General features: G+C 45.1%; 1 protein-coding gene across 4 annotated transcripts in view; it reads right to left on the reverse strand.

The window, feature by feature from the left end:
- Positions 1-24,500, reverse strand: part of RHOT1 (ras homolog family member T1) — a 394,200-nt gene that overhangs the window by 266,943 nt on the left and 102,757 nt on the right. For 3 of the 4 annotated variants that reach the window (XM_069199969.1, XM_069199971.1, XM_069199972.1), the window contains exons 4-7: positions 23,129-23,172; positions 22,463-22,516; positions 21,756-21,808; positions 11,841-11,949 (exon numbers count right to left, since the gene is read on the reverse strand). In XM_069199969.1, the coding sequence (XP_069056070.1) occupies positions 11,841-11,949; positions 21,756-21,808; positions 22,463-22,516; positions 23,129-23,172 (260 nt within the window). The remainder of the gene's footprint in view (positions 1-11,840; positions 11,950-21,755; positions 21,809-22,462; positions 22,517-23,128; positions 23,173-24,500) is intronic. The other variant, XM_069199970.1, reaches the window with a different exon arrangement.

Consider the following 24,500-nt stretch of genomic DNA (forward strand, 5'->3'; position numbering starts at 1 on the left):
CAATTATTCGGGGCACAGGTCCAGCACACACCCATCGCCAGGAAGATGGAGCTATGGCAGACAATAGTGAACAAGGTCAATGCAGTGGGACACCATCCATGCACCACGGACGACATACGCAAGAGATGGAATGACCTGCATGGGAAGGTCAGGTCCATGGCATCCCAGCACAACATTGCAGTCCAGAAGACTGGGGGAGGACCTCCACCAACACTACCCAACTACACTGACTGGGAGGAAAAGGTACTGGCCATCCTGTACCCTGAGGGACTCACTGGAGGAATGGACTCGGGTTAGTCGTCTACAATTACCCCATATGCGTTACACCTGTAATGCATGCACCACCCCTCCAACATCCATCAGGACCACTACCCCACCCAGGCCACAATCACTACATCCAGTCACCCTGCATGCCCACAAACCCACTAACAGGCCCACATCACTCCCCCTGTGCACAGCCACCTACCCCTGCAAGGAATCACAAAGGGACTACATCACCCACAATGCACCTCCACATCCAAAGCAAAATGCAATGTAAACCTCACAAAGGCACTCTGCATGGCCCCAAAGTGGGAAAACCTGCAAAAAACAGCCCAGTCCTGTGCACCCGATCCAATCATGCAATTGTAACAGACATGTCCGTCCATCCCTCCCTCCCCCTCCCCCCCCCAAACAGGCACCACCACACATGCCACCCTGACGGGCAGGACAAGGAGTGGCAGTGCCACACAGGGAGACAGAGGCACCTCCCAGGACACTGGAGATGGAACCCAGGACATGGACGATCACCCTGGCCACTCACACAGTCCTGGACTGTCGTCATCCAGCAGCCCCACCCAGGACACCACTGACACCCCTACCACCCAGCCAACATCATCAGTTGAGGGCAACCGTCCCCACACCTGTGTATCTAGGCCACAGACTTGTGGAACACATGGACAGAGGCCACAGTCACCCCCTACCAACAGGCAGGAAGACGATGGCCCCAGTACAAGTGGTACCGCCAGACCTGTGCAGGGGACACAGGCACAGGGGGCTAGGCCCAGTAGGAGGGCATCACTGGCTCAGGGGGAAAGCCACAGGATTGTTGCTGCAGCCCAGGATGTGATCTCTGCGGTCCTGGGAGCATATCACTATACCCAGGACAGATTGGCCCAGATAGTGTCCACCCTGGAGCAGAGTCAAAGGATGACAGGTAGCCCACCACCAAGAGGCAATGGAGCAGTGGAAACTGCACAATGCCACAATGGCCACCATAGCAGGTGCGCTGCTGCACCTTGTCCCAACACAGTCTGAGGCCCATGCAGACCAGGAAGCCCCTACTACCGGCCAAGATACAGATCGGACAACAACAACATCAGCAGCAACTGGACATGTTCCACCATCTCAGGACACACAGAAGACATTCATCTCAACCCGTACAGGCCAACACCAGGCACCCAAACAGTCCCTCAGGCCCAGATGTGGCACTGGAACACCTGCCAAGATCAAGGCCCTCCTCAAAGAAGTGACTCTGGCAAGAACTGTCCTCCAAGTGTCCCACTGAACCAACGACCAAACCATGTTAAAACAACACCAAACACTGGAAAACACAGATGGACATACCACTATTGCCAACAAATGCTGCGACCATGTTGCCATATTGTCACAACCACCAGTAGCCCACTCCCATCACTGTAAACTGCACGGTGTAATCCATACACCAAATAAAACACCAGTTCACCAATTACAATGTCCCCTGTCATTATGTCAAAACAAATTGAAGTATGGATGCAACTGTATTATAAATCATTTATTCTTATCTGAGTAGCAGGAATTGCACCCCACGCGCATGTTGTTGAGCCTACAGATTTGTCGAACTATTATACTATAATGTTACATGTCCTATGCAGACCTGATCACAGTGGCAATGTGTATTGACCAACACCCCCCTAGATGAAAAGGCACACTGACAGTATGCTTCACAGACAGCAATCCCATCGATTAGTCCCACATAGTTACTGGAAGTAAAGTTGTATCAGTTGGGTCCTAGAATGTACATCTTCCCCCTCCTCATCATCATCACCACCATCTCTCACATCCCCTCTCTGAGGTAGCAGGTCTGGATATACAGCACCCTCCTCCTCCAAGAGGGGGATAGAATTCCTCACAGCCACGTTGGGCAGCATGGAGCAGGCCACCACTATTCTACACACCTTCTCAAGGCAATAGCACAGGGAAACCCCCGACAGATGGAAGCAACAGAATCTAGCCTTCAGGAGACCTATAGGGCGCTCAATGACCGTCCTAGTACGCGCATGGGCCTCACTGTAATTCCTCTCTGCATCAGTTCTAGGATTCCTCACTGGTGTCAGTAGCCAATGCATGTTAGGGTAGCCAGAATCTCCTGCAAAAGTGGGAACAACATGACTGTAACTAACTACCCTCAGTTGCAGACAGCCTGGCTGTCAGCAATGTACAGTAAAAATGTTAGCCACACTCACCTATGATCCATCCTCTGTCCCCTTGTAGTTTTTCCATCTTGTCTGGCACACTTCTTTTCCTTAGCACAAAGGAATCATGGACTGATCCAGGGAACATGGCATTCACATGAGAGATGTACAGGTCTGCAGTACACACCAATTGAATGTTCATGGAATGAAAGTTTTTCCTGTTTCTGTACACCTGTTCACTGACTCTTGGGGGGATAACAGCTATGTGGGTGCCATCGATGGCACCTATCACATTGGGTATGTTGGCAAAGGCATAGAAGTCCGATTTGATGGCAGGGAGGTCAGCACTTTGGGGAAACCTCACATAGGACTGCACGTGTCATACAAATGCATTCATGAATCTGGAAACTATAATGCTAAACATTGGCTGTGAAAAACCTGCACCCATGCCCACTGTCACTTGAAATGAGCCCGTGGCATGGAAATGGATTGCAGAGAGCACCTGCACTTCAGTTGGGATGGCATGCTGATTACGATTAGCTGGTCTCAGTGCTGGATCTAGTAATGCACACAATTAATGAGTGAGTCTGTAATTGATAATGATGTGACGCTCCACCATGGTCCGTAAATCTACAAGTAGTCTGTACACAGATGGGGCCCTCCCTCGCCACAAGGGTCTGTACATAGGAGTATAGAACACATGAGAGGAACACACATACATCTGCACACAATGTTTCCTATTCAGCACTGCTGGCATGATTGTCGATGACAAAAATGCATAGTATGTGTGACATTATAGCAACATGACCACAATCATATATCAGGACTGTTCAGGTGAGCTAATGTATATTGTTTCATGCCTATGGGTGTTTGGGGGACAATAGGGCCTGCATGGTGCAGATGAGGATTTTACAACTGCGTAGTTAAGGCCAAAATGTCTGCCCCCTGTAATCCAGAAGTGTTGTGGTGGAAGTGACATACCGCTAGCGGCTGACGTAATAGCGTAAGGCGGTGTTTACCGTCGTATGGAAATTCATTGGTTAACATGGTTGTCAATGGGCATTCTTAGTGTATCATGATCGCCGCCGGCGGTGACGGTGCACACCGCCGTGGGGCATACGCGAACTCGTCACCCAAACTTCACTTGACTTCTAGATCTCGTGCATGCAGGTACTCTACTAACTGTACTGCTGTGTCCTGCCTCTGGTTATGGAAATGGCACGTGTGGCAGGGGAAAGGGCCCCGGCCTTCACCAGCGAGGAATTGGAGAAGCACGTGGGCGGGGTCCTGCCCCTGTACGCCAAGCTCTACAGTCGGCAGGAGGTGCAGGTGAGTAGGAGGATTGGGGTGCATGGATGGGTGTAATGGTGGTAGATGGATGTATACATGTGTGCACGTGTGACACTGTATAGTCCTGGGTTCCTGACATGCTGCGTGTGTGTGTGTGTGTGTGCTGTTAGGCTGTTTAAAATGTCCATCCCATAGTGGATGTATAGCCAGCTGTATATAATGGCCATTGTCTGACCTCAGTATTACTTTTTCTGTGTGTCCCTTATAGGTAAGCACCCATCAGAAGAGGGGACTTTGGCAGGCAATCGCCAGGGAGGTGCGGACCCTGGGGGTCTACAACCGCAGAGCACCCACTGCAGGAAGCGGTGGGAGGGCCTGCGTTGCTGGGCAAGGAAGATCTGTGAGGCCCAGCTGGGGAAGTCCTCCTAATGAGGAAGGGGTACCCGTCGAGCACTTTCCTCCCCCCCCTTATGCTGTCTAGTGGCAAGGACTCTGACTGAAGTCCATCTACATAATGGCCCCCGTGGGGAGTAGGGTTGTAAGGGTCAAGTCTGCAGTACGTCAGGTCCTTCAGTGCTGTGGGGAATGGCTGTAGACCAGGGTTCTGGCCACTAGTCAGGGGCATAGCCACGTGTACAGCGCTAGGTGCTGCCTTGTGGAATATTTTCAGGGTGGGTGTATGTGTGAACCAGTTATGTACCTCCATTCAGCTATTTACAAGTGTCTCTCCTGTTTTGTCTCCCCATCCCTGCTCTCTTGAGTTGTCTGTGTACATCAGCATCATCTGGCGAGGGAGCTGAGGCACCGGCGATTGGGGGTGCAGCGCTCCACGGTTCCACAAAGGCAGAGTCGTCCAACGCCAAGCGGACCAGTGGGTTGGAGGGTGAGGGGAGTACGACGGGGGGCAACTACCACTGGAGGCAGTGACTCGGATACCTCCTCCGATGGGAGCTCCCTAGCAGTGGCGGACCCTAGTGGGCCCACCCATTCTGTGTCATCTTCCGCCACCCCCCATACCATCATTGCACTCCCATTTGCTCCCCACCGAGTTGCCCGAGCCCGCTCACCCAGAAGGGTGGGCGTCTCCTTCACCCCAGGCACCTCATTCCCTGCCCCAGTCAGCCCTGCTGCCCTCACGGAGGAGGCAATTGACCTCCTGAGAACCATCTCTGTAGGGCAGACAACCATCGTCAATGCCATTCAGGGGCTAGCATCATGGGTGCAGCAGACCAATGCCTATCTGGATGGGATTCACGGTGTCGTGTCTGGCCTACAGAGATCTTTTCAGGCTCTGGCCTCCTCTTTGAGGGCAGCCAGTGTCCCTGGTCATTCCGTTCCCCCCCTCAAACCACCTCTACCCCTTCCAGCACCCCACTCCCTTCACCCGTCCAAAGCACACATTCTGATACGCAGGCACACACCTCAACATACAAGAAGCACACTTCAAAACACAAGCACCACACCTCCCACCACAGGCATACACACAGCCAACATACACATGCACACACACCAACATCCACTTCCCCCAGTGTGTCCACCTCTTCCGCCTCACTGTCTTTCCCCTCTACATGCACACCCACAGGCACTGCACCCTCATTCAATGTTGCTGACCCTATTCTTGCAGTCAGCACAATATCAAACATCCATTCATGCACCCCAGACACCACACCTGCACTCACCACAACAACTTTAGTTGACACATGCAGCACACTCACCAGACAACATACATTTACACTGGCAGCCTGTCTTGTCCCACTGTGTACACCCCCTCCTCCTATCACACTCAAACGCACCAAAACACCCACCCATCACACATCCACTACACCTCAGCATACTGTCCAGTCATCTGCACCCACGTCACGCACACCTACACCTGTCACGTCCACTCCCTCTACCTCCACTCCCACGCCTTCCTCCAGGTCCACACCAATTGCCCCTAAGAAACTTTTCCTATCCTGTGTAGGTCTATTTGAACCCATTGGCCCACCCCGTCTCGTCCCTAAACATGCCCACCTCCTTGCCCTGTCCACTCCTCGCACATCACAGCCCGCCCCTGTCCGCCCTTCCCATTCCCGTGCTTCCTCCGCTGTGAAAAAGAGACCCCTTGCTGGCACTGGAACATCTGCAAGCACAAAACCCAAGCCCCCTCCACCTTCCAAATGTAAACCAAAGCCGCCACTCCCAATCGTAAGTCTCCACCCCCACCACCCCTGCCCCTGTTCCCTGAGGTGCCTGGATGCCCCATTGTTGCCCCTATGAGGTGGAGTACATTTGCTTTGTTGGAGTCAAGTTGAGGCCAATGTTCCCCATCGGTCTACGTACACTGGACTGGCCATTGGCCTTATGTTGCACTTATATTGCTCATTGAGCTGAATAAAAATTCATGTGTGGCCAGTGTTGTTTATGGCACACTTAGGATCCGTGGTTCATCATTTCATTGGTTGGGGGTGTTGGGCACATGCGTGTACTTTGGGCAGGTTGGCTTTGCCTATTGTCCGGTAAGTACCTCTTGTTGCGGGATGTATGGCTTGTGCTGCTGTGAAGGGTTGTGGGAGCGTTGCGGGGTAGGTATGTAACTGTGCCCTTTCTTCCCTTTTTTTAGTAGGTTGCAATACTTACCGTATTCGTCTTTGTCAGCGGTCTCAGTAGTGGAGGTATATGGCAAGGAGCAGGGCCTGCATGATCTGCAACTCTCTATCCATGTCTGCTTCGGCGTGTTGTGTGTGCCTACAGTGAGTGTTTCCTTTTATTTGGTTCGTTTCCACCTGGCTTTGTGTGGCGGTGGTTCCTGCCCCGGAAATGACGGCAGTCTAGTGCTTCATTATTTGATGGGCGGGTAGGGCCTTTCCATCGGCCTGTGGGCGGGCTCTGCCAACGTTGTAGGCACTCCTCTGCTGGCAGTGAGTGGTTTTCAGGCTGCCTGTGTTTAAGGTGGTTCATTATTTGGCAGTTCAGACCGCACGTCTGTTGCCGGTTGTTACCACCACCGCCGGCGGTGCGGTGTTTACCGATGTGTTCATAATGAGGGCCTATGTTAGTGGATGGCTGGAGCTGGGACTTTTCTTGGTTGAGAGTGAGGCCCAATTGTTTGAAAAGGAGTAAGGTCTTCTTCAGCGATCTGCGTACTGACTGGATATCTGAAGCCTTTATTAACCAGTTGTCTAGGTATGGAAAAATGTGATGTTGCTTGCACTTTAGATATGCTGCAACAGGGGCTAGAAACTTGGTAAAAATCCAGGGAGCGGACTTGAGCCCAAAAGAGAGCGCCTTGAATTTAAAGTGCCTGCCAGCTACCATAAATCTTAGGAACTTCCTGTGTTTTGGGTTGATGGGTATGTGAAAGTAGGCACCTTGCAGGTCTAGGGAAGCCACATAGTCCGCTCTGTTGAGAAGCTGCAAGATGTCTTTCAATGGACCCATGTGGAATGTCTGCTTTTTCAGGTACTTGTTCCTCTCCCTTAAAACTAGGATGGGTCTCCATAGATGAGATATTTTTTTTCCTGATTAGTAAGAAGCGAGTATAGAAACCCTTTCCCTATTGGGTATAGGGTACAAATTCTATTGGCCCTTTGGTTAACATTACCTCAATTTCTAGATTGAGAAGATGGAGATGTCTTGGATGACCTTGGGAGGAAGGTGTCCACGGGGGCATATGTATAAATTATAGAAAGTTACTGAATCGCATTATGTTTAAGACCCACTTGTCATTTGTTATCTGACGCCAACGATGACGGTGGTGTTTCAGTGAAAAAGAAGAGGTAGCCGGCATTTGGAGGTTGCCATTGCCTGCGGGAGGGATCTTTGGCTTGTCTCTCAGGCTTTCCTTTGTGAGGGGACCTCCTATATGCCACTGCAGGTGTTGTCTCTGGTGATATTGTGGTCTGGTAGGTTGGAAGTTATAGGAATAAGCTGGGTACCTGTATTGCTGGTATCCTCCATGAAAGGAAGACTGCAATCTGCCTCTGGCACCTCGAAAGGGTGCTTTCTTGTATTGTTGGGAGCCTAGCGTTTTGGCAGTATGCGTGTCTGCTTTGATTGTCTGGAGGGCGTCATCGGAATGCTTGCCAAAAAGGCCTTCCCCATCATAAGGATGATCCAGAATCTTCGTTTGTACTACAGGCCAAAGTGGCTTTAAGCCTACATTGGCGCCTTAACACTGCTGATCCAGCCAAAAGCCTAAAACATATAGCAGCAATGTCTAGCACAGTCTATAATCTCTGAAGAATAGCACTGCCTTTCTAGAAGAATTTTCCTAGTTTCTGATTTATTAGTTTCTGGAAGCTCGTCTAAGGAGTGACTGATGTCCGGCCTATCGTACCTGCCAAGGAGAGCTAAGGAGTTTGCTGCACCCACCACAATGGCAGACATTGAGGAGAATCCTTTTTCTGATGTTATCAAGGCGTCTACCTTCTTTATCCGGGGGAGTGGTCAGAAGAGCAGAAGGGATCCTGGAACGTCTTTGTGCCGCTTGGGAAATGACTGAATCTGGCTTTGGATGACCTGATAGGCAGGCAGGGGCATCATCCGTTGCGCTGTACTTTTTATCCAACTTAGGTAATACCGCTTTTACAGTAGCAGGGTTAAGCCTTATTTTCAAACCCTGATTCCACACATGGTCTATTATTGGGACAGCTCTGATGACTTTTCTATGATGTTCTTAAAAATCATGCTGGACTGTGGGCATTTGTAATTCAAATTGTGTGGCAGCTTTCTCCAATATCTTCTGGAGGGGACTCGACAGAAGGTGGCCCCGGAGAGGCAGGAGTTGGCAATATATATTCGTCCCACTCATCCTGTGTTTTAAATATTTTCCGTACTCCGCTTCATCATCTGATGAAGTGTGGATTTGTGGGTACAGATTCTGCAAAGAAATGTGCTGTGTGGTAGGTTGTACCTGGAGGTGTAGTGATTGTGGAGTACTTGGTGCGGAAACTTCTGGCTGTTGAATGACTGTAGGCTGTGGATGGAAGCTTTCTTTATAATCTGCTAGCATGGCATGCAAATGAGAAACAAGACTGGAGGGCAAACATACCATTTCCTGCTGATGTTGTTGAGGAGGGGGTTCATAGTAGGGCTGGTCATAATATGAGTCATCGTCAGAATATTCCTGGCATTCAACACATAATTGGCATGGACTTCTAGTCACTCCATATACACCGTCATCATCTGAATCCAAGAGGTGTGAGGGTAAAAGACTTGATACCCTACTTGGGGATGTTATGGATGGTGTTAGATGAGTCTTGGACATCTTTGTAAGTGGGGTATGTTTCATCGACGGGTAAAGAGGCAATGAAGATGGTCTTTGTCTTTTTGTGGGCATTTGTTTGATCATCGACGATAGAAAAGTCGCTATCGTCAGCTGTGGTGTCGACAAGAAGGGGCGTCCTTGGAGGTATCTTCAGCAGGGCCATCGACGTGAGGTCTATAGACGAGACCGTTGATAGGAGGGTCGTAGACGAGGTATGAAACAACGGCAAGTAGATCTGTGGTGACGAGATGGGCCACCTCATCACCAAGGTTAAAAGTGTCGTTGATGAGGATCCTGTGGCCGCTGCCATCGACACTGAAATAGTGACTATGGTTGAGGTCACTGTTGATGACAGGGTCGTCAACGAGAACGTCGTCGACCATGGTGTCGTCGATGGCGCAGATCCTGGCTTCTTGAATTTAGGTTTAATTTGAAAAGGCGGCGTTCGGGGCTCAGAGAGTTTCACTTTGGGTTTAATGAGGGAGCCTGACCCTCTGGGAGTACCAGACTTCATTTTCTTGGCAGGGCTGCAAATTGTTGAAGAGCACTCAGATTACTTTTTTGGAGCCTTTTTAGGAGGTCCCTTACTATCTGAGCCCTCATTATGTCTTTTAACAGGCATCTTTGTGACAGAGATAGAAGATGAGGCACTGTCATCGTGAGAGGCTGGATGGCCAGATTTACATTTTTGTAGCCACAAAAGACGACCCTCTCTGTCCTCTAAAGTCTTTGTAGAAAATTTCCTACATACCTTGCAGTCTCTGGTCTTGTGAATTGGGTATAAGCAGTATATACAGTCTTCATGTGAGTCATCCACATATAGGCCCTCATATGACATTTGCAGTGAGTGATAAAGTGGTGGTAATACTGCAAACAGGCTAGAGGTAATTACAGCCAAATTATGACCAGGACCGAGATAACTCCCGTAGACAGCCAATGTACCACACCAACTGCCAGGGCTTTAACAACACTCACCACGGCAGCAGCCGTCAACAGCCAGGCGGAAGACAAAGTACCGCCCATCATATCATGACACAGGAAACCGCCACAATTTCCGGGGCGGTACCAATGCCATCAAAAGCCTGGCAGCAACACATCACAGAAGACAAAAGACTCACAATCAGAGACACAGAGAAGGACAAAGCTGCCATGGAACCGGAACAGCAAGTCTTCCCCATGCTCATCTACACCATGCTCCACCTGGAACACCAACGCCGAAGAAGACGATGATGGTGAGTACAGCCGTCTAGCACACAAGGAAGGGAGGGAGGAAAAGTAGAGTGACACACACACGCACAACACACACACATATACACACACACACACACACCACAAACACCACACACACAACCAGCTGCAGATGAAAAACAATGGCACACGACACACGTCATAATAGTATAAGGACAACAAGAATGCAGTAATAAGAATGTATTGATTGTCAACAGCTACCAAATGAACCATTGTACGAAAAACTGATATGTAAAATGTACACAAAGGGCCAATGCCCAGTCCCAGTACTAAGGGCCCACATGGCCACAGGGCACAGTCCAAGGCCCAACTTGAATCCTGACATCATCCGGATAGAACTCTGCAGGAGCATCAGTTTGCAAGTGGGCAGGCACTTCAGGGGGTTGGGGTAGGGGGGCAACTCAGCCAAACACAGGAACATGCCCACTGGTTTTGGAGGCGGCTCCACGCCCATGGAAGCCAAAATGTATCTCCCAGGGAATTTTGTTGAGGAAACTCTAGAACACAAAAAGCTTGACAGTGAGCTTTCTCTGTGGTAGCAAAATGATCTACCAGGGGCACCCTCCACTGGGCAAATGTACATCTGTGTGCAGCTGTCACATTTAGTGCCCCTGCCAAAAAGATGACAGTCAAAGATGGAGCTCCGGTGCCTCCTGTCACTGCACACATCACCCTACACCGCTCTGCTTGAAGCACTACCACAAGGCAGTCAGGTTATCTGTTAGAATTTGGATAGGAATGTCCTTGATGGAAGACAGAAAGACCTTGTGAACCATGTGGACAGCACATAGCTCTAAAAGACTGATGTGGTCTCTCAGCTCTAGTGGCGCAACGAGAGGCCTGCTTTTTATCCTTGCCTAGGATTTTCTGTTTTAAAAATAATAAGAAATAATACTAACAGAATTTCAGTTAAGAAAACCCAATTTAGGATTGGTACCTAAGCAAACAGCATCATCATACAAAAAAACTCTCTATAGCCCAAATTACATGAAAATATGTCCACATTTCAGAATATAATGCAACTGGGACAAAACAGACATTTTACCCATTACCAACATCTGCAACACCTTACACATCCCTGATACCGGCTTTGTCTAGAAAACAATAGGCTTTCCAATATCGAAGCATACAATTTGCTAGACACAACAACAGACCACATTTCCCTACAACTACCCTCAAAGAATGTAGACATTTTCAAACTTAAATCCGGGACAAATTCATAAAAGAGAAAGGGACAATGGAGTGCTGGACTGCTAGAACATATTAGAAGGCTGGATGCATACACCAATTTAAGTGCAAAAATCATGTTTATATAATTTGTGGACAGCAAGTTAGCAAATGCTTATCAACAAGGATACGTCTGCCCTACAAAACAATTTATGGTAGAGCACTGCATAACAAAAAGTGACAATGTTACCTTGTACCATAAGGCTGACAATGTTTTGTTTAGGACTCTAATCTTGTTATTAAGAAAGCTACTAGCAATTATCACAGTGTTGCAAGTGTACTGCAAAATGTCCAAAAGGTGCGTCTTAAAGTAACTTACAGAACTTATTAGTTCATGACAAATATGTACACAAATCTGATGTTGACATGTGCTATTCAATCCGGAAGGAACTTACCTCTACACAAGTTTCTATCTCTGTGTATTGGTTCATAATGGGAAGGATGGTCTCCATACTGCTATAGTCCACCAGGTCAGATTTGTTCCCAACCAATATGATAGGTAGCCTAAAAACACATTTCAACATAATGGAAAAGAAATGTAAATGCAAACATCAGGCTATTTTACTTCAATGGCTAATAACATAGCAATTATTAGCATTCAGGAAAAAGTTACTTCTCTAACAGTGATTACGTACTGTGGATATCTTTAACAATTTGTAACCTTGGATATCCCCAAATATGGTGGAAGAGATTATTGTTGAACTTCAGGTCATTAAGAGCAGTGTCACTGCCACCAAGAGATTAAGCTATAAAAATGCCACAGCTGCAAACCATTAAAACATCTTTGTATTAGTGGATGGTTGGGAGTATGCAATACATTTCTATAAAATATACTCCAGCTGAGAAGCCACTGACAGAATATGGTATTGGTTACTTCATCACACAATGCAACAGAGTACAAAGAAGGGAACACTCTTGTAATGAAAGTTGGCCAGATGCATCATCACTCTCCTCTTGTTTCACCTAAGAAATGTTATTTTCTCCTTTCAGAAACTGTTAATGATCTAACAGTACACACTTGTTTTCTCAGTATTCTAGAAGAGATTCCCAATCTGTGGTCCGGGGACACATGGGGGTCCGCGAAGCCTCCTCAAGGGGTCCGTGACCGCCTAGAAAATTAACTGATGAATAAAGTGTACATTAAAAAAGTGGCTAAATGTACAATTGAAAATTTTAAAGCGTACTCTAAATGTTAAGGGATTTCAAATTGGAGGCTAAAAATGTAATTAGCATCCTTAAATTGGCCCACGGGAGCAGTGCAACTGCTTCAAATAGAATACAGTATGGACAATGTGTGGCCTCATTTGAATTTAGAAAAGCTTCAACCTTCCTATTAAAATGTTTATTGTTTTTATTTTGTTTGCAAATTACATAAAATGTGTCATCATTTGTGTACGTGTTTGATTGAATGCTTGTTTTTGTAATTTTGTGTATTGATTTGTGGTTCAAATCATCAACAATGAATACGGCTGGGTTCCCAGCTTTTAGTAATGACTCAGTAGGGATCGCCGGATTCCTATAATGATTCAGTGGGGGTCCCCGGGTTCCAGAAATGATAAAGTGGGGGGTTCACAGAAGTCAAAAGGTCGGGAACCACAGTTCTAAATGAAAGGCAAAGTTAGTTCCATACAGAGATTCCTATTTTCTCTCTGATGAATTCTGTGCTCCTTGTACATCAGTCGTTTTAAATGCTCTTTGCATTATTTTTATTTATTTATTTCGTTTTTTGTGCATATGTTTTATGGGTTTGATTTTATAGCATTATTGTGAAACACCTGATAGTCTGGGATGGAGGAGCACTATATACGTTTAATGAATAATTAAAGAAAATAAAATGTCTTAGGTTAAAAGTGGAGTATCAAAAAGTCAGCACCAAAGTAGTTTTAGTATGGTTCAAGTAGGTGCTTATACATCTCCACATCCTCTTGAATCTGATATTTGCAACTTTCTGATGGCATCCAGGATACCCAGTCAAAAGGGCAAGGAAACATTTGGGAAAAATCCTCCCTGAGGGTGTTGATAAACTGTTGGGAGGTGCCAAGACCACAGAGGCTGGTTGCACACCACATGCAACTATATTGGATAAGTTGGTTTAGGATCCCTGAAAACCATGTTACTTGCACATGAGGGTAAAGAACAATCAAATCATGTGCAAGTAATACTCATACCTGCCTTTGCAGGCGCATAAAAAAGCTTGGAGCTAGTCTGACAGTGGCAAAGTAGATAAGTGGAGGAAGCATTCAATCCCCCAGAAGATGAACAGTTTAGCAGAGAAGGATTAGGAGAAGTATCTGATAAAGTAAACACGTGCAGGGGCAGTGTTCGCACCACAGTGCCAGAGCTGGAGATACCACAGCAGAAGGCGGAACAGAATCATATGGCCAATGAGCTGTTTGTGAGGAGCTCAATAACGGGGATCTTCATAAAGGTTTTCAGCATATTTACTTGCACTGAATCCCCAGTGTGATGTACCACATTTACGAGAAAGCCTCTGTGAAATGATAAAAGACACATAAGCAGAGCAGCAGAGGATATAAGGCTGCATAAGACTGGGAAGGGTGATAACAAATGGGATGAGGGTACATAGTACTCCAAACACTCACCAAAGCCAGTCAAATACCCAGCCTACATACCCAGAGCTATGCAAAGCTCTCCTCAGTGCAGTCTTGATGAACCAAGACTTCTCATGATCATGCAATACAGCTCCTACTGCTCCTGAGCTAAGCTCTCAAGAAATGGATTTACTTCCCATCTTAAAAGATGCTGTTAAATCTTCCCTGAATGAAATGGTTTGCATTACTGAATGACTGGATACAATTTGGAATGTAGTCTGGGAAGAATAATTAATAATATTTTTGGCTGCTTCTTTTCTGCGAAAGGCCAGATGATAGCTTCACATTCAAGCATAGTGCTTCTTGATTTTGCTGTCTCTGGGGTTGCGCTACTTCTTTCCTTTGGTCCTTGACATAAGCCATATTGCAGAATTATGTTCTCATTAACACCATGAATCTGGTCAGCTTAATGGAGTGAGGCAGCTGTAGCAACAAGATAATCTTTCTCCATAACCTGAGATCAATGGTGACTATTTTGACTGCTAGTGTAATATGATCACTAAATGAAAGATTCAAGTCCAGCCATAACCTAAGGTTTTGCTTACTGCGTTGGTAGGACTAGGTGAGACACCTAGGTCCCCCTGGCCATACAAAAGCAGGGGCTTCAAAGAGGGATCTTCAACTCTGAGGTTTAAAATTTTTCGACTCAGCAGTCAAAGCCTGAAAGACATAGAGGACATGGTGGGAGTATGTAGCTATATACAAACTAGTAAAACTAGTAGGCCACTTGGCTCCAGCCATTTTCTCTCCCCTTGTGGGGGAACGAGGAGATGAATGACAGAGATGAGGGCTAAATTCTCAGCGATGCTGGGGTAGCAAAGATTTTGTGCCTCCAATCACCTCCAGACTTTTATCATATTGCACAACCCAAAGCCTCCTCATAGGAGTTCAAATGTAGTAGCACCTATGGAAAGCTGGTGAGTAGGAGCAAAACAACTGTTCAGATATGTGTCACATCAACCTGTAAGTTAACACCGACCCATACCTTGGGGCAAGCCAGGAAGTAAGTTGCTATAATTTGCATACAATACATAAAGTATGGGTTGAAACCACCCAACTCCTTGTGGTGGCCAGTTACTGAAGAATGTAAGGCATGCAAGGCAGAATCATAGCAGCTCCTCATTGTGGAGAAAAGTGAGCATGGTGGTCAGAAGTCTGATGGGGGAAATAGTTTTCCCTCTGCACTTGCAGGAAAACTAGTGTGAATGTAAATAGGTATGCAAGTGATATTTGTATAACACTATTCTAGCTGAAATGTAGCAGATAGCTCTACATGGTCAAAGGGAGAGATATAATCTGCAAGTGGTTGGAGGAGTAACTCAGTTCTGAAAACAGAAATGGATGGTTATTGTACTGCGTTCTTGAAAGTGGTGCATCATCAGTGTTATCCTAAACTAGAGCACAGTTGGGGGAAGTCCTGATGAATACAAGGAAGTAATTCTAGATCCTGGTAGCAGAAACAGAGAAGGCCGGTTGCCTTGTGTTTTTTTATTTACTTTTATGTACTTTTTCCTCCAGCCTGTAGGTGCCCTGACTATGAGCAAGCAAAGAGGCAATGGAGTTGGTGAGCTTTTCAGCCAGAAAGGCAGGGTGCCATCACAACAGCTATGTAGATGATGAAACAGGTTCTGAAGATGGTGTTGGTCAGCAAGAGAAGCAAATGAAGTTCCAATGAGGTTGTGGTGATGCGGTCATAACTTCAGACCCTCGAAGAGATGTGCTGTGGTGTATAAGGTGACATCTAGGGAAAGAGTGGAGCCTGGGAGCAGAGTCTTGCCAGTACCCAAATAAGAAGGATCGAAGAATTGAAAAGAAGTTCCTAAATTGCTTTCAGGTGAGAGTTTCACGTTTTCACAGAGAGAGAATTGGTACCAGGCCTTCGTGGTTTCCTTGCACTGTGTTCCTTGAGGGAAAGTTCAGTGTCCACTGTAAATCCAAGTATCTTGACACTATCTTGATATTTAAACTAAATTACATCTGTGAAATAAATTTAATTGGGGAACAGAAAAGGTGTAATGGTTACTTGATGAGATAATTTGTGAAGGTGGTTAACATTGCGGATGTCAGAATGTGTTCATGATAATGACAATCTGATGGGTACAACATGAATCACTAGTCAACTTTCAGTCCAACTACTTGGAGAACATAATTGTAATTCTATTTCATATTTTACACATAATTTTAACATGATGAAAATTAATCAATAGACTAAGCCAGAAAATAAAAGTATGCCCTTGAAATCCATCAGCAATTGAACAGGATGTATGGTTTTTATTTAAGGCCAGCAAAAACAAAATTGTTACTTACGTGCAGGACTAGATCTGCAGCTTCGCAGCTTAGAATTTTCCGGATTCCCATGCTCTGCATTATTGAGCCACATAGTGGTTTGAACTAGAATGATCCTTGCAGTCTATTTATTGTCTTCCCCTGAAAGGCCTCGACTATTTGTTGCCCTGTCCTTCCCAATGTGATGTGAGACGCTGTCCTGGAAGCCCCTTTGCATGGTCGGCAGCTTCAGATTCTTTTTTTCCCCCTTTCTTTGTCGACAATATTCTTTTGGAGATTTCAGTAGTCTCCTCTAACGTCCTTTACTGGTACGTGCAAGTGCTGCATGTGAACCAAGACAATACTACAAACTACAAAACGCTTCCACAAATAAGTAACCATTTCTTTCACTTTACAACATGAACCTCTTCTGGATTCACATGCTGTACACTGATTACGTATTTGTATTGTTCTGATGTTTGAAGAAACTTCTTCCCATGATCCCTCTAGTATATGCTTTTAGTGCAGAGATTTGAACCTTGAGGGAGGCATATGATAACCCCTAAAGTAAAAAGTGTGTAATTGACCATTGTGGTGTATTGTGTCCAGTTACCGTCTCCACCGTGCCTGTCACATCAGTGTATCAATCTGTTCCACGTTGCATAGTAGCATTTTCTTGTGCTCCCTATTCTGGCTTCTTTGCGATCTCCCTGGCACTCTGCAGGTAGCACAAGTGTCCAAACCCTATTTCCTCAAGCTGAGAGTCACTGTCTCTGGGTGGTCTTTTTTCTTTGTTAATAAGTCTTGGTGAGGTGTTAGTCTCATCATTCTGCCCTGAGCCATTGCCACCAGCTCTGAAAACCATGTGTGCCTGGCTCACTGAGGAACGATGGGTATCAGCGAAACGACTACTTGTTTAGCACTAGATGTATCTTGGTTAGCTCAAGAAAGTTTTCTGATGGACTGTGTTGTCATGCTATAGCTTCAGTGATGCCTGCCATGCTTGTTGCAGTGTATGACTGTTTTTTTTTTTGCACACTTCTGGGTGTTCTATCTGTGGCTTGTGCGGCTTGAACCTAGTGGTTCTATTGATGTTGATCTCAACTTAAATAAACTCAATACAAAGTTTTATTAAAAACAAAAACATTAGAGGTATTACTGGAATTGAGGGAAAAGGTATGCAAATCAGTTGGACTAGTATGACCATTAGTGAGGGTACCTGAATACAAAGTGTTGGCATTTTACATTCTCTTGTGCTGCAAAAAGAGCTATCTGAGGTTTTATCCATTTGTGGAAGCTGTTTTGTACAATTTGTTGTTTAGTTCCCACTCATGGAATGAGTTTGTCTGCTAAGTCGGTCTTGCTTCTGTATCTTGTACCAAAGTTAGATGTACATCTATTAATCCTATCCTCCTCTTGATGGCTCAACTCCATAGTCCTGCGCTAACTTGGACAATGCATGCGACCTTGCTCCCCAATGTTTGTTGAGGTAAAACATTGTGATTGTGTTCTCCGCTCGTATATGAACTGTTCTTTACTTGACAAGTTTTTGGATGGCTTTCAGTGCCAAGAAAACTGTCTTCAGTATGTCATTGTGTTTTACTGTTTCTTCCTGGCTCCACAGACCTCTGATGGTTAACTTTCCCATGTGAGTCCCCCACTTTGTGTGGGATAAGTATGTTGTGATGGTCACCAAACGAGTTCAGTGTTTGAAAGTCCCACCCACTGCAATGCTTTTTGTGGTCTACCACTGTATTTCTCATTGTATCTTCACTGTGGCAACCACTAGATTGTCCCAAATCCCAGTTGCATGTGACCATTGGCACTGTAACCTCTCCTGAAGTGATCTCATGCAACAGTTCATTTGGTATTAGGGGTAAGAATGAAATACACATGCCCATTATTTATACCACTGTCCTCATCGAGAAAGACTGTCCCTTCTGGTAAAGGCAAGTTTGCTCTGTCAGTGCCAGGGTTCCCTTCTAAGACTGGGACCGTTTTTGCCTCTTTCAAAATCAGTCTTACCCTTAAGAAAATCTTATTTTTGTAACTTCAGTGGTGACTTCTCCATGTTTAGGGAGAACCCCAATTTGTGGAGTGTCTGTATAACAGCCTTTATGCTCTTCTGGCACTGTTTGAACGATCTTGCATTTACTAGTTAAGTCTTCTAGATAAGGGTAGGCATGTATCAGTGTGCTGCTACTAGAGCGAGGTACTCAGTCAGACTTTACCCCAAACAGTAGAACCATGAACTGATAATATACCTTGTCCACAACAAACTTCAGGTTGTGCTTGTTGTCCATCAGCATGTGTAGGTATGCGTCCTTGATGTCTATGGTTACAGAGTATTCCTTCCTCAAGCACAGGATGACCTCTTGTAGATTGGCCATCTAGAACATTTGTGCCTTTATGAATTTGTTTAAGAAAAGCAAGTGTTGTCTGGCTTCTGTACCAGGAAATAGGCTGAGTAGACCCCTTGGGTTTTAGTACTCTTTCTGTTGCATGTTTGCTTATGACCTCTTGCAGTAGTAGTAGTTTCTTGTCTTTGTTGCAAGATCTTGTCTTTGGTGTTATATTTGGTAGGTTCTTAAGAGTTCTATACAACATACATGCTCCATTATGTTTAGAGTCCATTTGTTGGAGGTAATCATGTCCCATTCTTTTAGGAATCCTCTGATCCTGCCCCCTACCAGGGCTGAGAGTATGGAGGGGCCCGATGAAAAGTTATTTGCTTGGGTGCCCTCTTCCTCGTGGAGGAGTGCGTCTTCCTCTCACCCAGCATCAGAAGGACTGCCCTGCTTAATGGGGTATTGACCACTGAGTAGCTGCACTTTGGGAGCTTGTTTGGGCCACAAAGTTGGTGCGAGGGATGATTGTCTGTTATCCCCCCTCTTTCAGTTCAGTGGAAGTGTCCACTGAACTGTAGAGCTCCCACAGCGTTGGCAGTATCGCTGTCCTTCATTTACATTTTGGAGCAAATCGTATGCTGCTGGGATGATTAGGCTGCTGTCCATTATGGGCATATTTAGAACTGCTGTCCGCACCTCCTGCTTAAAGTCACAGACTCGTAGCCATGTATATCTTCTTAAGGAGGACCTCTCACACAGATGTCTATTTGATGTGTCTGGCGCACTTTCTGCTGAGTTGAGGCATGTGTTTGAGACAGCTTTGCCTTCTTCGGTGAGTCTAACTGCTCTGGGAGTTGTTGAATTACCTCCTCCATTTTCTCCCACTGTTGGTGAGCATATTTGTTAAGGAATAAGTTGGAGATGCATCTTTGGGTAGCTTGCGACATCTCCATTTGTCATCCCTCCATTTACATTTTCTTAATCTCCCTGTCTGGTGGTGGCCTCATGGTAGGCACTGGCTCTCTTAAGTGCAGTACTCACAATAATGGAATCTGTCCCCACATTGCTTCGGATGTAAGGTGGATCTTTTGAAGAATTCTTGTATCTATTCTCCACCCTTGGTGTTATTGCTTTTGCTGTGGCTGGATCCCTGAAGGCCTCTCATACAAGATCTAGTACATTCGGAAGCATTGAAAGGAGATGGTTTTTCCTCTGGGTTGGTAAGAAGATTTCTAAAAAGAAATCTGGGCTCTGTCTCTTCCTCCTCCACTCTTTCTCCGGGGGAATCAGCTTCTATGTCCTGTCGCACTTCTTCCTTTGGATCTTGTAGGAAACCCAGATGAAACCACCCTTCTTCCTGTTCGTAGGAGAGTTCCTCTTCCACAGATTTCAACTCCATGAGTTGTTCCTCTTCGTCCTTCTCCGCTTGGGCCTTCAAAGGGTGCGATTTCCCTGACGGAATTGCTGAACTCGCTATTCCTCTTCACGTGGGCTTCTATTTCAGCTTTGAACCTGCATTTCTCTCGATGGTGAGAGTTCTTTGTTCAAAGTTGACCTCCTCCTCTTGAGCACCAAGGCCTTCTTCTCTTGGGCTCTTATTCCCTCTTTTGCTCTCGATCACCTTTTGGTTTTGGTTCGGCTCCATCACACTGTGCCCCTGTGTTACACGATTCTTCTTCGACTCATCCTTTAATGCCTTTTCCAACTTCTCCCTTTCTGTTTTGACAGCCCCTTCGGTATTAAGAGCCTTCTGTCTGTGCTATCTCAGTGTTTTCAATATTCTCCATGTCAATAGAGAGACCAAAGTCATTCAGTTATGTTTTTGACTGTGCCATGGCATAACACGCCCAAAAACTGTTTCATCCTCATCTTCAGGGTCTTAGGTTGGAATGTTGCACACATGACACAGCCCTCAAAGCTGAAACCATTCGGCAGGCAAAGACTGCAAACTTTGTGACAGTCCTTCTGTGCATACCTGTGGGGCACTTTGCGCAAAATCTAAAGGGGGTTATGCTGCATCCTACATGTAAAGGGGGTGTGTGTGTTTAATTGACGGCTCCTGTGAGCCTTCGAGCTGACGAGCTCTGGTGAGGCACCTGTTCACCTACCGAGTGGTACAAAAACCTGTGAAGACGTTTGGCGGCATTTCAAGCAACCCCTTCAGATATAGTTTCTCTGCTGATGACGGCCGAAAGCCAGAAACACGTGTCCAGAGATACGGCACTTGCTGCACCTACTTAAGGTGAAAGACTTTTTGAAAAATGTCTCTATTTTTAAATCAAATTAATGCATTTACCATGATCCCTTGGGGCTATTTTATGCTGGAGTGCGAGGCAGTGTGCTGCCTTTTTTTGTGTGTTTAATTGACGGCTTCCGTGAGCCTACAAGCTGACGAGCTCTGGTGAGGCACCTGTTCACCTACTGAGTGGTACAAAAACCTGTGAAGATGTTTGGCGGCATTTCAAGCAACCCCTTCAGATATAGATTCTCTCTGCTGATGACGGCCGAAAGCCAGAAACACGTGTTCAGAGATACGGCATTTGCTGCACCTACTTAAGGTGAAAGACTTTTTGAAAAATTTCTCTATTTTTAAATCAAATGACTGCATTTACCATGATTCATTGGGGCTATTTTATGCTGGAGTGTGAGGCAGTGTGCTCCCTTTTTTGTGTGCTCCATCCCTTATGTACATTCTCCCACCCTCATGATCAATGTCCCTCCTAAGGTTGTACGTTGCATGAATAACGTGGATTTTACTATTTTCCCCTGTTAAATTCCAATAGGTTTAAAAAGGGTGAAGTCTTTATTATCTCACCCAGAGATAGCCAGGAGCGGTAAAATCCACACATTACAGAAATGCAACCACTGTGCAATCTGCTGAACATAGGGATCAGAAAACACAGGAGCTAGAAAACATCACCCCACTCGCTCACTGAATCTTCTCTATGGGACAGTATAAGCAGGAAATAAATAGGATAAATCTGACTGGCCAGTTATGGGTATCTTAGCTTTAGCTCTCAACATTAGCGTAACCTTTCAGTGAAGCATATCAAAGGAACCTGATAAAATATTTTAATTTGAATACCTGCTATCTTTGTCCGTTCTGTCACTGATGAGTGGAATCCAATGACTCGTCACCTGCAGTTAGAAAGCAGCACCAGTCAGGAACACATCAGCAAAAAAAAAAAATACAGGACGCTTGCCGTTTTCGTTGCACTGAATATTCACACACAGAATTTAATTTTATATATACTAACACCAGGACACACATTAGAAATTATATGTTTCTTGATTGGAAGTTTCTTCCAATTTTCAAATCTATTTTTCTGTTCACTGATCTGCACACCCCATTTTCTCCCTGGACTTCAGTACGCATGCCACGCCAGGAGATCACCTTGTTTGATGTAAAGCTCACGTCCAGTCCATTGACATAGTGGTTGGTGGAAGCCCCATGTAACCCCCGAAGAAAATCTCAAGCGTTGCTCAGTCTGGGCAATTATGTTGCACGTTATTAGGCCTCTGGTTATTTTTCCCCTCTTTATCACAGAAGCTACGATTCTTACTTGCACTAATGCTGCAAGGCCAATCAGTGCTATCCTGGCTTCCTGCCTATTTGTGACTGCATTTTTCCATGACTTGGGGTCATGAGAGCTGATTAAATGTCATTTAGTAGATTTAGAGATGGCTAACTGTAGCCTCTCCTACATCGTGAGAATGATTAACCCAAGTATCTTCCTCAAAGAGTTGGTCACCATGGAATCTATTGGTTTGAAACGTATTCTTTCACTTTACCTTCTCAATGGAGTTCTTGTTGTTCACTGCATACACGATGCATATAACATTGGCCTATTGGGAGAAAAAAACGAATTAGATTACAGACATTTGCCTTATGCACAAGGTCTATATTATCGAAAATAGATTTAACAATTAATTTTTTGAATCAATCACATAAAAGCATGCCATGCCTGAATATTTGTATTTGTGAGTTCTTTATGCTTGCACTATAGAGTTAAAAGTAAAAACGTTAGCAAGCTGATCAGGCACAGCAGGAAACAGAAACATTTTGAGATCTCTTAAACCATAAAGATGAATGTTTATCAGCGTTATAAAAGGAAAGCCCTGTCCGAGTGCCATGTACGGAAAACATCATATTCCATGTCTGCTCTCCAAATCCTGAGGGAACATAAGATGTGCAAACAACACTTTTACAAAAGACAACAACCATCTCACTGGCCCAATCAATAAATGCCACCTGAATCAAAACGCTTCCATATTATCAACTTGTAATCAGCCTTTGAACTGCAGAATTTATGGGGACTCAATAGTGATAATATTAACTATCTAACGGAACATGTAAATAATGAATGATACAGGCATCTCTTAACTAATGTGAAACAAATAGCCTAGCTATTAAGTTTTAACATGTTTCAATCAATGTGAACTGCGTAAATCACTCACCCGTGAGATCTCATGATAAAGTTGTTCATCTGTCTGCTCTGCTTCTACAAAAAAACACTAGCAATATAAGGCACTTTATATGTAAGTCCATTAACAATGATAAACGCTTTAATTTTCTGACTATGTCTACATTTAAACCATGAAAAAGTAAAAATCTTTCATTGTTGTTGCTGACTTGCTGAAAGCCTTCCATTCCCTGCATGGTATGAGGGTGTCAGCAGTTTCAAAAGGCGTTGAGTCTCTTTGCCATAACAAAGAATCAAAGAATTCCCCAATCACAAGAGATCTGTCCCAGTGAAGATAGATCCAGGCAATGTTTTAAAGGTTCACAACATGTTCATATTTGAAATATACACAATTGCTTTTATCCGAGTGCAAAAGGCAGCATTTTCTTGGAGCTAGAATAACATGCTGCACCCCAAAAATAGTTTGACACTTTTGATATCCTAGTGAAGGACACTGTGAGCAGTTTGAACGTGCCAAATTAACTGAGTGCAGTCCGTTTATGAGTTGTAGCAGTAGTTCTCAACCTGTGGTCTGAGGAACCCTGGGGGTCTGAGAGACAAACCTAAGAGGTCTGCAGCTGTGTTACCAAATTAATATTAAAATTCATCCACTGAAATTAATAAAGTACATGCAAATAAAGAAGCAAAACTGAAAATGTCAAAATGTTTTATATATTTGATTGTAAATTAAACAGAATATTTAATTACTTGACCATTTGTTTGGTGTTTACATGTTTTTGAATTTGTGTATTTATTTGAGTTCATATCATAGACATTATCAAGGCCGGGATCCCCAGCTTCCAACAATGTCTCAGTGTGGTTCCCAGATTCCAGTAATGATTCACTGGGGTCCACGGAAGTCAAAAGGTTAAGAACCGCTGGTTAAGGGTGTTGGGCATGCAGGAGTTCGGCGGGTGGCCTTTTCTGCCCACCAAACTCGTAATTGACCCCTTATGTGTGATTCAACGATACAAGACAACACTTCTGGTTTGCACAGTTGCAATGTGGTAGAGAAACTGTCTTTAAAACCGCAATTAAAGTTAATTTTGCGCTCTGATAAACCTTGTTCCGTTATTCCTCCCAGCCTTTAGGAGTTGTATTTAGGATTGCTACAGCTGGGGTGTGGAGCGATCACCTTTTCAATTATGGCATTTTTGGCACTTTATAAGTGAAACTGCCGTCATTATTGTTCTTCTCCTGAATGCAGTCAGTCTGCACACACCAGAGATGTCCAGCTGCCAGTGAGCGAATACGAGACCTTCACAGAGATGTCTCCATATCTTGGGCTATTTTGAGTTTGCTTTCCACTTAACATATCTGTGATTGCTACAGATGGAGAGGAACAGCTACTTAAACCATCTTGGTCT

The sequence above is a fragment of the Pleurodeles waltl genome, chromosome 7 (assembly GCF_031143425.1).
Source record: "Pleurodeles waltl isolate 20211129_DDA chromosome 7, aPleWal1.hap1.20221129, whole genome shotgun sequence".
NCBI lineage: Eukaryota > Metazoa > Chordata > Amphibia > Caudata > Salamandridae > Pleurodeles > Pleurodeles waltl.